This window comes from Calidris pugnax, unplaced genomic scaffold (assembly GCF_001431845.1).
Source record: "Calidris pugnax isolate Ruff unplaced genomic scaffold, ASM143184v1 scaffold246, whole genome shotgun sequence".
Classification (NCBI taxonomy): domain Eukaryota; kingdom Metazoa; phylum Chordata; class Aves; order Charadriiformes; family Scolopacidae; genus Calidris; species Calidris pugnax.
Genome location: NW_015090989.1, coordinates 2,368,402 through 2,381,447, shown reverse-complemented (window position 1 = coordinate 2,381,447; position 13,046 = coordinate 2,368,402). Strand labels below are relative to the sequence as shown.

The 13,046-nt window shown below is 42.9% G+C and overlaps 1 protein-coding gene across 1 annotated transcript in view; it reads right to left on the bottom strand.

Annotated features, from left to right (window-relative positions):
- LOC106894993 (membrane transport protein XK-like) overlaps positions 1–13,046 on the bottom strand; it is a 61,363-nt gene that overhangs the window by 5,686 nt on the left and 42,631 nt on the right. The window contains exon 5 of the mRNA XM_014954059.1: positions 3,963–4,225. Coding sequence (XP_014809545.1) covers positions 3,963–4,225 — 263 coding nt within the window. The remainder of the gene's footprint in view (positions 1–3,962; positions 4,226–13,046) is intronic.

Sequence of the window (13,046 nt, the reverse complement as noted above, 5' to 3'; positions counted from 1 at the left end):
AAAAACATTAAACTTACAAGAGATTGCTCTTAATGGAAGTAGGATCTTCTGTATTCAATGCTGCACACTGAGAACAGGCCAAGTCATGCATAGCCCACCACCAGCTAGCTGTTTTTTTAATTAATACTAACTCATTTTTTGGCACCTCCTGGCCTTGTGCTTCTCCAGGTGGTACTACCTAAGTGAAGAGGTCTGGACAGCTGCCCAATAGCGTCTAAGTGGACCAGAGCTTGATGTCTCTCCAAGCAAGAGACACCTCTTCCAAGCAAGGCTATAGCCGGCTCTAAGACAACACACTGACAGATGCTGAAGCATTTAGCACAGGGTGAAGCCCCAATGCACAAGAGAGACCTCACAAGAGAGAAAATGCCCTGTTCTGGGCATTTCATACAGTAACAAGCTAGGAACTTCTTCCTAGCTACACTGTAACTGGAGAAAGAGCTGAACATCTAGAACTAGGACTCTGATTAGGCTATTACATGTGGGTTTCCAATGTTGCATTTCATCCAACAACATTTCATTTAGTATTTAATGTCTTTCATCACTAACCTAAAGGCTTTGTCCTGCTTTTGCAACTCTCTTTAGCTCTTTTGATCTTACATTCTTGACATACAGTCAAACGACAGTTTTGGAGAATGCCAGACACTGGTAAGAATCTGATCAGCCGGAAGAAAACATCCAGAGGAATTAATGAACGCCATGAAATACAGAAGAAAGGCACAGCACGGCTCTGTTTGACAAAGGGCTAGGCAAGGATGCATGCTCTTTTCAGATCTGTTCAATTCAAAATTGGAAGAAATAATGAGTTTCAAACAGATCTGAAAGGGACAAACCATGCTATGTAGCATGATGGCAAACAGCTTAATGTTCACATGTGATACTGAACTCACTACCATGGCCCAAGCAGAATTTACACAGAACAGGGTAGCACAGGAATCCAGAAAAAGAGACTGATGATGACACAAGACAAAAAAATGTGGAAATCAAAATACAAGAAGAAGAGAGTGGTAAATTTAGCAGAGACAAACGGAAAAGAGTGTGCAGTGTGGAGGTCCAGCGTCAAAGAACAGGCAAGGTGAAGATGTCTGAAGCGTGGAAGAAGAGCTGGACTAGCTGTTAAATTAATTTGACGATGCTGCAAGATCAAATGGTTGAAGTTCTGTGCCTATACAGAAGAATCGCTGTGTACACATAACAACCAAGCTAAAACTGTGCTCTGCATCATTACCATTTACTCTGGAGGCCAAATAATAGTGGTGGACAACAGGTAGTTCTGCAGAAATAAGCCAGCTAAAGACACTGAAGAAAGTTTCAATATTTCAGAATATAAATGCACACAGGAGGAATACGATTATGACTCTTGTTTTTCTGATAAATGAACTGACATCGCCAGTGTTCCTAAATCACTGATTAAAGAAAAAACCAGCACTTACTCTTGTTTTTCTGATAAATGAACTGACATTGCCAGTGTTCCTAAATCACTGATGAAAGAAAAAAAACAACACTTCGGACTAGCTGTTAAATTAATTTGACGATGCTGCAAGATCAAATGGTTGAAGTTCTGTGCCTATACAGAAGAATCGCTGTGTACACATAACAACCAAGCTAAAACTGTGCTCTGCATCATTACCATTTACTCTGGAGGCCAAATAATAGTGGTGGACAACAGGTAGTTCTGCAGAAATAAGCCAGCTAAAGACACTGAAGAAAGTTTCAATATTTCAGAATATAAATGCACACAGGAGGAATACGATTATGACTCTTGTTTTTCTGATAAATGAACTGACATCGCCAGTGTTCCTAAATCACTGATTAAAGAAAAAACCAGCACTTTTTTTTCCTTTTGATTTCTATAATTTAAGAATTACACCTGCTACAGAGATGGCTTCTGGGAGACACAAGATGACTACTGCATTTGCTGGTGGGTTCACTGAACTCCCTGGTGAGCCAGCTTATTTCTGGTTGTTTAACTTCACCCACAGAAGGTCACTGATCAAGTCTGTGAGTCAGAATTTGTCTCAGTAGTGACTGATAAAAGAAGTAATAGACAGTTACAAATCGTTATTCAATATGCAATTAGCTAATCATCTGGAATACAGCGCTTCTCCTTGGCAATCATGACCAGTAAGATCAACACCGGTAATAGAAGAAATAAAATAAAAAGGTGACCTTTCTCAAGCAAATGCCATCTGCAGCAAAGTGACTGAAAATTCTGCTAATTGCACAGATCCACAGTTATTCAAAGAGCCTACCTTGGCTGTGAAGTACTCACAAACTGTCAGGAGCAATGTCTTTCAAGCAACTACTGCTATGACCTTAAACAAGTATTTCTGTATAAAACCTTAACCTGTTATAATATCCTTATGTGCTGGCTCACCCTTTGGCATTCTAAAGTTTTCCATTCCCTGAGGGGAGGGAAGAACCCTGACATTGCTATAAAGGCTCCTCCAAAAAAATCTTTGTTCCTTATCTTGGTACACAACCAACCAGAACTGAAGATAGCATTCAGATTCCTAACGTGTCACCCAAACCTCCCTCGTGGAGAAGCTAGTAAAGATCTCTGGCCTCTCAGGGCCTCAGAGATATAACAATAGCTATTCTATATTTCAGTGGAAGCATACCCCCAGTTCACACAGCTACCAATGAAAATCTGGTTGTCGTATGGCCAGCTGGAGTAGGTTCTTCATTTAGCAGCCAGACAGAAAATCAGGACTTTTTTTTTCAAAGAGCTGAAGCTCATTATTGAGCAAAATGCAGAGTCCCACATTAAGAGATTGGTCCTGGTAAGACCATGTGGCGCATCACTGCTTGGTGAAGGCTTAAAACCTTGGGTTCAGAGATGACATTGGCATACCACCTTACTGAGACCTGCCTTCTGATTCCAGATTCAGGGTCTGGCACAAGTCAAGACAGTTCATGTCCTCACTCCACATTTGAAACTGCATTCCTAACAGTACACCTTCCTTAATGCAGCATGGAAAAACATGCTCTACACTGTTTCCTAAGGTTTTTTTTTTTTTTTTTTTTCCCAAGGAGCTGAAGCTCATTATTGAGCAAAATGCAGAGTCCCACATTAAGAGATGGGTCCTGGTATGACCATGTGGTGCATCACTGCTTGGTGAAGGCTTAAAACCTTGGGTTCAGAGATGACATTGGCATACCACCTTACTGAGACCTGCCTTCTGATTCCAGATTCAGGGTCTGGCACAAGTCAAGACAGTTCATGTCCTCACTCCACATTTGAAACTGCATTCCTAACAGTACACCTTCCTTAATGCAGCATGGAAAAACATGCTCTACACTGTTTCCTAAGGAATTTTCCACAGAAAGTTTGCTCAAAAATGGTACAAAGGTAATTTTTTTTTTTTTCCTCCTCTTCACAAAGATGGCTCAGTCCCTCCAGATGCCTCCCTCTCATGCCATAATGGCCACTTATCAAATTAATGTTTTTATAGCAACCCAAGCATGCTACAGGAAGCACCATAGCCTAAAACACAATCGTATACATAAACTTGAGAGCAACACTGCCATCAAAAGCTCTCGGAAAGATGAAACCCATTGCAATATTATCCAGCATTGGAATAGGCTGCCCAGGGAAGTGGTTGAGGCACCATCCCTAGAGGTGTTCAAAAGACAGGTTGACATGGTCCTCAGGAATATGGTTTAGTGGTATGTTTTTGTGTTTTGCTTTGTGTTGTGGGGTTTGGTTTTCTTGCATGGTCCTCGGGAATATGGTTTAGTGGTATGTTTTTGTGTTTTGTTTTGTGTTGTGGGGTTTGGTGGGTTTTTTTGGGTCCGAGTTAGGTTGATGGTTGGACTAGATGATCTTTAAGGTCCCTTCCAACCTAGAGGATTCTATGATTCTATATGTCTGCTGCTTGCCCAGGGCAGCTAAACCTGACTGCTTGACCCTTCTCCCCTCCCTCCCACCAAAACATGGAGGTGATAACAGCTCTACCTACTTCTGGCAGCCGTGATCTCCTGCTGCAGGACACAGATGTAGAGCTGGAGTGTGAGCTGGGGTGCTGAGCCGAGGAACGCCTGGATCACAGAGGCCCTGCTGAACGCAGACCTGTGTGTACACAGCTTGCCTTCCGCCTGACCCACTTCCTTCTCAATTTCTTCTGAGTACCCATCCTTGGGCATCTGCCTCTTCTTCGTGATGCTGACGTAAGGCTCTTCGACTCTACCAGCACGGAAGTAAATGTAAAAGACTTCTACACACCTATAAGCAAATCAGTAAATAGAATAACATGAAAAAAAAACTAAAGAAAAGCACAGGTCTCCCCACTCCTTAGTATTTTAAGCCATCACATACCAAGTCATTTGTTCACAGAGCAAAGCCTGTACATTTTCTCCTCTTGGTAAATTTGGAATAGGACAGATTTCACCCTTTAAAGCATGAACCACATGGGACTAGAGGCCAAGAATCTGGCAGTGCTTGTAGTACTCAGACACAGGAGGAGGTTTAGTTGTTTGCCATGAGCTGCCCTTGGTTGCTGCTGCCCTGTAAAAGTCCTTAAACTACTCATCCTTTACAATGTTCATAGACTCTCAACTCGGGACCCAAGTTGGAAGTGTTTCTTCAGATTTGCATGTCTTTCTGTTGGTGTTACCTGTACTTGTTGACACAGCAATAAAACCACTTCTCATACCTTTGCCTTAAACAATCAATCTCAAGAGACCGCACAGGAGCTCAGGGTATGAGTGGGTGCATGCTCCTCAAACACTGGGACTCTAGTCCTTGCTTTATCAAGCAATGGTTCCAAAACACAAGTAACAAGCTGTGCAGGACTAATGAGAACAAGCAGTTTAAAGCCTCACAACTTTGGATATTCATATTTTCTAAAAAGACACAGAAATAGGAACTTTACTCCTTATGTTTGCTTACATTTATTTCACTGTTTAAGGAATGTTAAACACAATCTTGCAAAAATATTCTAAATAAGAAGATGCAGTGTTTCCAGTTGCTGCAGCTCTTTGTTCTTTAAACATGGGTGAACCAAAACCTCTTGTTTACATAGGTCTAACTCACCACAGAGTAACTTCCAAAGAAAAAAAGTGGTGCCAGCACATACATTTCTATTCATAAATTACACATTGCTGTAATACACATTGCCTCTACCCAGGTACAGAGAATAATCCATACATTTGGGAGGGAACGGAAAAGGGATAAAGGGGTTGGCAGCAGCAAATGCTGTAGCAACAAAGTCAAGTTCACTCCTTGAGTACTAAAGAAGATAATACAGCCTCAGACACATTTATGAACGCAAAGTTTCTGCAGCTTCCTTCCAATGCCTATTTTTAGTTTGGCAAAAACTTTAGAAAAACTGTTCTAAGAGAGTTGCTTGGGTATGAAGGTGTCAAGGGTGGCCTTGTTGGGCATCAAGCAGGACCCAAACCACAAAGGGGAGCAGTCATCATTTTCTGGGAAGTAATAACAAGCAAGGATCTACTGAGGTACAGATGAAGTCACAAGTTGAGAGGGAAGGGAGAGGAAAGAAACAGTATTTCTGTCACATTGCATAGGGTCCTAAAAATACAAGGGTTGCTGTCAAGGAGTCCACATACAGCAGGACCATAAGGTATAAATGGCATTGACTACTCAAAGATAAAACTCCCAAAAGCCCCAAACCAGTGCAGACACAACCTGTTTACTCTTTTATGCCTAACACTGGTATGGGCTTCAAGACGAAAAACAATTGTAGTGTGAGCACAAGGTCTGGTGAGGGCTTCCAGCCCATCCAGAACCTTGTGGGAGAGAAAGCACCCCCTGTGAGGACAACCTGTGCCATCAGCTCTTGTCACATTTCCTCCCATGGCCCGAAATGCACGGTATCTTCTCCTCTGATGAGGACTGATCTGTCTCCTTTCTTTCCATAGTGCCTGCTGGGGTTCATCTCCTCCACCTGGTTGCCTCCGTAGGTAATACTTGCTGGAATGCAGCAGCTCCAAGCCTCTGACAGATCAGATTTGGCCAGTGAGTTTTTGTAATGTACCAATAAGGCTTATCTTCTATTCAAAATTATCTCACAATCACAAAGCACACAGCTAAGCTTGTCTGACACTTTGAATTCCTATTTCCTTCTCAGCTTGATTTCTCTCCACACTTGCCAAGTCAGAGTCTAACACAGCCTTCTAAGGGAAAGCTCACAGACCAAACTGTAAAGCAGCACTGATAGAAATTCAAATAAAAGCATACTGATTTTGCTTTAATAAACTTGATTTCCTATTTTCCCCTAATGGGACCACTAGCAAGTTTCTCCTGCTCTAGACGGAGGGCAGTTTTAGGATCCTGTAGTACTATTCTTGACTCACTAGGCTTCAGCTGCTATTATCATGAAAGCTATTTGAAGCACCTGGTGTGCTGGAGGCTCCATTCGCAGTGGTGACTTTCCATTTTCCCCCTCGTTAATCTTTTCTGTCCCTGCCAGCCTTGTTCTATGGGAAAGAATCCACACAGCCAAAAATAAGGTGTGAAAAATTAATAAAGCGCAACAGCTTATGAAGTCAACAGAGATTCTGAAACCAACAAATTAATTTTATTCCAAAAGAAAGATCCCAGAACATTTTTGGCTCACTTAGTATTCACAGCCATCTATTCATCTTGAGCTGAGGGCAAGTCTGAAGCTATTACGGAAAATGAGTTCTCAGCATCAGCCACTGAACTCTTGCTGTGTGTGATTAGAAGCAGAAATAGTCTAGGGACCCATCTAACAAATATGTGGTAATCCCATAAAAGAGATTATAAGATTCATAAACTACTGACAATAGCAAATATTATCATCAACAAGACATTAGATTTTGGAGCAAGCATTTGATTTGTATTTATTAGCTAGGTACTAAGTAGCAGTATATTGTTTGTGATGGGAAATTTTATGTCTGCGTAGAAAAGCAAACACAATGTGAAATGAGTGGCCTGATGAGCAAACTTTAGGGCCAAAGGGGACTTTTACCAGTAAAACACAGTAATAAAAATGGTATGTGCAAGCACTCGAATTTCATCAGTAATGATGCCCATCTTCTTCCAAGCCCTGCCCATCCCATGCAAGAGTGTCTCTGGAAATCATGCTTTCTGGGGCCAGTAACAAATGTACTGAAGACTCTAGCTGATGCCACTGCCCAAGCAACAGCTTCATACGGGAGCGGACTGGCAGCTGTTGCACTAGAAAGAAAGAGCACCAATCTACATGTTAAAGTAATGAAGTATAAGAGGGGCATTGGCACTTGAAGAACCATCCGGGTGAGAAGGGTGCAGAAGAGCGATAAAGAATCAATTTGGGTCAAGAACGTGTGCTGTGTTATGACTTTGTCTATGAAGTACGTTGAGAAAGGTTGTCTTTCAATGAACTGACTTGCTCTTTTTTCTATGAAATACAACTGAAAGACAGCGCAAGAAGGCAATTGCTTCAAGCCAGTTTTCCTCCACAGTTACAAACTCTGCTACAGAACAGGGAATTCCCCAGAAGCCTCAGTTGCTCACTGCTCATTGCTGCTCTGCTCTGGAGGAACAGGAATGGCAGGATGGATTCTGCACAATCCATCCCCTGCAATGCAGTGGCGCTTTGGGCCCTTTCAACAGATCCTCACATGGCATCAACAGCAGAAGGCACACAGCTGGCTGGTTTCACTGCACGTAAAGCAATGACAGTTGCAGTATGGGCTCTGAAGGAACTAAAATTACTTTGAAGGAAAAATGTGTCAGATGTACTCTCTACAGTGAAAGTTAAAAGGTAAGAAAAAGATGGTGCTGCTTTCTCCCCTGCTGCCAAATCTCGTCAGAGAGAAGAGCTATACTTTTTCAAGAATCCTGATGGTGCCTACAAAGAGTGATTCAGCAGCAACACATTCGTCTTCTACACAGTCAGTAAGAGGAATAATCCTATCCTTATATGCCTGCTGAAAGCAAGCACCTCATTCCCTCTTTTAATCATCGATGAGTGGAATTTAAATGCAGGCAAAATAATGGTGGTGTGAAGAGGGAGCAGGCAATGAAAATGAGGAACTTTCCACAGCCAACAAGCACTCCAAGATCAAACATTTATTTGAGACCTATCCACACACTCACTGCAAATGTACAAGCAGATTTCTCTAATGACTCAAATTTTAGTAATTCCTCTTCTTTAGGGAAGTGTGCAAAAGACTTAGCAGTCGTGCGGATTTGCTTACCTCTGTCAGAAAAAGATTTGTTCCTCACTTATTGTTCTACCTTCCATCTGCACTGACTTTCTGTTCATTGCATCTTGGACACCTAACACATCTGCTCAAGAATAAAGGAAAAAAAAAAGAAATCCTGAAGAGGGTCTAGGCATATTGTTCCCATCTGGAAAAGAGGGAGATGCATCAACTGTTGTAAAGTTTAGAGCTAGCAGAATACTCTTCAGTAACGTCTGCAATGGAAGTCCTACAAGGAAGAGAGGTTTACAGACCTACTCTATTCTGAACTACAAAGCAGGTCACTAGGAAAGAGAGACTACTCACGAGAGACAATGGTTCTGCACAATGTGACTGAAGCATTAACTGCACCATTATAGCTTATTAGATTTCAAACTGCAGAGTTAGGTGCCCAAAACATGACTCTGATAATTTTGACAATTTCAGCCAATAGTTGTTTTGCTTTGGAATTTTGTTGTTGTTGTTTGTTTTTCTGGGGTGTTTGGGTTTGTTTCTTTGTTTGTTTTTTTACTTCCTCCAGCTCACAGAATCTAACTTTGGCTGTAACAGCAAGTCCTCTGGCAGTTTGATGCAAACTTCCTACTGCATCTGTTTATGTGCTTTGCTACTGTCTACACAGTACATAGATATGTAATTGTTTCTCCATGTGTATTGAGAAACAAAGCCTGATCCCATTATGAAAAAAAATAGAAGTCTATTGTTTCTATCCTTGTCCCATTAAAATCTGAGGAAAACAGTCATTAATGTTCTATATAGGGACCTATTATATTGGCTTTGACTTTTTTCCCCACAAGAGAAGTTCATCATTCTGCAGAAAGAGCCATCTCCTAATTGCAAGCTTCTTGTAAGGAAGAACCTGTCTCCTCTGGGTGTGTCATTTCAGTAAACCAGACAGTAAGGAAGCACTGCATCCAGCAAATGTATGGTACAATAACACCAACACCCCCTGCTTGTGACTGTATGCCCTGACTTTGTTGGAAATCTGCACTCCTCACTTTAGCTCCTGACCAATTTGTGGCTTGCAATATAGAAAAGGGCAAGCAAATTAGCAGGGGCTTCTCTAGCACCCTTGATGAAGAGCTATTTGTATTTTGAACAAATCCCTAAGAGCAGGGCAAGAGGCTAACAAAAATACACCCAGTTATTATTTATTGGAATTGTAGCAGCACCTAAAACCTCAAGACAATGTTGGCGCTACAGGTGCTGTCCAAAGGAGCAGGGAACAAAGAGACAGCCCTTGGCTCAAGAGCAGCCGATAATGAGCCAAAAAAGCTCATCATGGTCTTTTCTACAGAAAAATGTATTAAATCTCTCATTGACATTGGCTATCATTTTAAGTCATTTTTTTCGTGAAAAAATTTACTTTATGTGGTAGAAGAATCTCTATTTACAAATCAAGAGAAAGTATCCAAATATATTTTCTAAGCATCCAGACAAATTAGCGTGCTCACAAGGAGTGGCACCAACCTGAAATGCTGCAGGAATCCTCCATGGTGCCCAGAAACCTGCAGTCACATTGTTCCAGCCAACTCTCTGAACAGTCCCCAACATGCCGCCATCCTGGGGATCAAAGCCAGGCTGCCGAGGGGTGTAGGAATTTTACTCTACAAATTGCTCTGAATTTATAGAGAAATTCTTAGGGAGTAGGAGAAGGCATTAAAAAAAAAGGATGCATTAACAGTACTCTCCCAGTACAGCAAAGTCCTTTCCAGGAAGAGGGATGCTTCCTAATTTTAGTGCTTCCAGTGGCAGCAGCAGGACAGTGAGTGCTTCCTGAGCAGGTGGAGTGTGGGTGTTTGGGGAAGGTGGTGGTAGGCAAGAAGGTTTTATAAGAGAATGCACTTTTCCCCCCCTCTCACACAGAGGATTCAAAATAGGCTGGATCATTTGGCTTGCAAAGCTAAATATCCTCCTTCCCTGCCAAGATGCTTCCAAACCATTCCTCAAAATTTAAACTTAAATTTCTAAAGGAAAAAGGAAGGAGAGAAAAAACGTCTGGCTTTAAGATGATGAAGAGAACTCACATGACATAGACAGGCTGCTGGTAAAGCAGCCCACTTACAGCATTTGAGTTTGAAGAGAGAAATGCTAACTATCCTCTATCATGTCACAAACCCAACAGAGATGGTTAAAAAGTTGGGGCTAGCTTTTTTTAAAGCCAGCCAAAGCAGGCTGCCCTGTTGAAGCACACCATCTCACACAGCTTAAAGGCTCTTCAACATCTCATTCTGATGCCATAAGCAGACAGATCCCGGGGCTGCTCTACTGTCCGTGTGTCCTGCTTGACCTCATTTGTGCCAGTGAGATGTAAGAGAGACCAAAGGCAGGGGATGGAGCAAGGCTTCATGCTGGGGAAGCAGATGACTAACAGCAGCAGGACTCTCTGGTGCAAAGGAGCTGAGGTTTGCCTAAAAGGATGGGACACCGACTTGTGTGTGTTCCAGTCCACACAGGACAAAAAGCTCCTGTGCAAAGTAGGGAAAAGGTAAGGTATTTCGTGTGCTGAAAACACTTCAACTTTCACAGTGCAGCTCTGCACCTGATGGGAAGTGAATGGTTTCCTCTCCTGACAGATACAACAACGTTTAGTAGCAATGGATAGGAAGGCCAAGAAGAGGGAAAAAAAGACCTGTAATGTCTGCCTTGGGCTTTGCCGTCCCACACTTCTGTCCTGTATCCTACAAATAGACACTATCCCTGAATCCAAAAAGAAGCTGTTTCCTATGAAATTTTCCCTCTTAATTTGTAGAGTCCTTTATCGGGAAATAAGTTCTTCAGATGGCATGAACATGCTACTCTCTTTTGTAATTATAATTCCAGTTATCATAGAATCATAGAATAATTTGGGTTGGAAGGGACCTCAAAGATCATCTAGTTCCAACCCCCCTGCCATGGGCAGGGACACCTCCCACTAGAGCAGGTTGCTCAAGACCCCATCCAGCCTGGCCTTGAACACTTCCAGGGATGGGGCAGCCACAACTTCCCTGGGCCACCTGTTCCAGTGCCTCACCCTGGCTCTAGAGATTAGTTAACATGCATCTCTTCATATTGCCTAAACGATACCATGGGGACAGTGGCACAGGCATGCTGCAGTGCTTCCCAAACATCTTCAAACCTCCTGGAAACGCCAAGTTTGTAAATCTTCGAGAAAGGTAGAAGTTGGCGACACACTCCTACCCTGCAGTATCATGGAGAAGGGAGGGCTTCTGTGTGCCCACTAGTTTTACAGCAGCGACAGCGGCTGGAAGCTCGCCAACACAGCTGAAAGTATGTTCTGCACAAGATGAGACTTGTGTTTGAAACAGATAAACTTGATGTTGAGAAAGAAAGAGAAAGTGAAATCATGCTCTGTGCTTAAGGTCAAAGCAGAATTCTGTTTCTTCCAGATAATTAGAAAGAAAATCCTCTAATTTGTTGTTGTTGCTCACATCCTTTGTTTGCTTCTTCACACCTTGCAGCTTGACATGACATTCTTCCCTTGTCTGACCTCCAGAAATTGATTTAGAATGACAGAAGTCGTGAACATAATTTTTATTTTGCTAGTTGCTCTGTCTTTGGTTCCACTCTTGTTTTCCAAAGAATGTGGAAGCATTTTGTTCTCAGCTTTTAGGAAACCAGAGCTCCTTCAGAACTTCACTGTTCAACCCAATTTAAGTGTCTTTAAAATAATAAGAATAAATAAATAAATAATGGAAGCATTTTGTTCTCAGCTTTTAGGAAATGAGAGCTCCTCAAGAACTTCACTGTTAAACCCAATTTAAGTGTCTTTAAAATAGTAACAAAAGAAAAAAAATAATAATACAAAAAAATAATCCAGCCATGGCTATGGAGGAATTCAAAGTTTTTGAAGTGTAACATCCAAACTGTTCACCCTTATTAGCATGAACAACTCTTCTATTTCCACACTGTCCAGGAATTTCAAGAAGCTGGGGGTACTTCTCCTAGCCTCAGAGAGTCTACAGAGATTCTGCATTCCATTCCCTTTCTTTTTAAAAAAAAGATCTGAACGTGAATTTAAAAGGAAAGACCCCCGCAAACATTTTGTCATGGGGTTGCACCACCTCTGGTTTTTCTTCCTAAGGACATTTTCAGTCAGAAGTTGAAAAAAAAAAAAAACAAACAAAACAACAACTAAATCCAACGCAGTTTGGGGCAAGAAGTTAGCTTTTGGAAAGAAGTCAGTCAAAAGCATTTACTAGCATCTCCAAGACGCACAGGCGGGATGGACGCAATCATTGTTTTAAACCAGCCACTGAGTTAAGTCTTCCTTTGCTCTCTTGGACGCAGACATTTTCAGTCAGAAGTTGAAAAAAAAAACCAAACAAAACAACAACTAAATCCAAAGCAGTTTGGGGCAAGAAGCTAACTTTTGGAAAGAAGTCAGAGGAAAGCATTTACTAGCATTTCCAAGACGCACAGGCGGGATGGACGCTCTCATTGTTTTAAACCAGACACTGAGTAAGCCTTCCTTTGCTCTCGTGGAAGCCACCTCAGAATAACGCGCTGTGGACAACGAACAGGCACAACCACCTCCGCGGAGCCGCACGGGTGGCAGAGAGGGGCGGCACACGCCAACGGGAGGAAGGAGCGGGCTCCGCCAGGCTCCGACACCCCCTCACCCCCCCCCAAGGAGCGCCCCTGCCCCTCAGGAAGGGGCTCAACCCCCCTCCTCCATCGCCCACCGCTCCGCCGGGGGCCGGGCAGCGCCGCGACCCTGCCTGGGGGAACCTCCACGAAGGAACCATCCCTCCCGCCGCTCCGGAGACGCGACTGGGGAGGACCCCACCGCGGGTAGCGCCGGTGCGGAGCCCCCGCAGCCCCACAAAGAGGCCGGGGTCGCTCCGGGCGCCCTTGCGAGATACCCCCCCTCC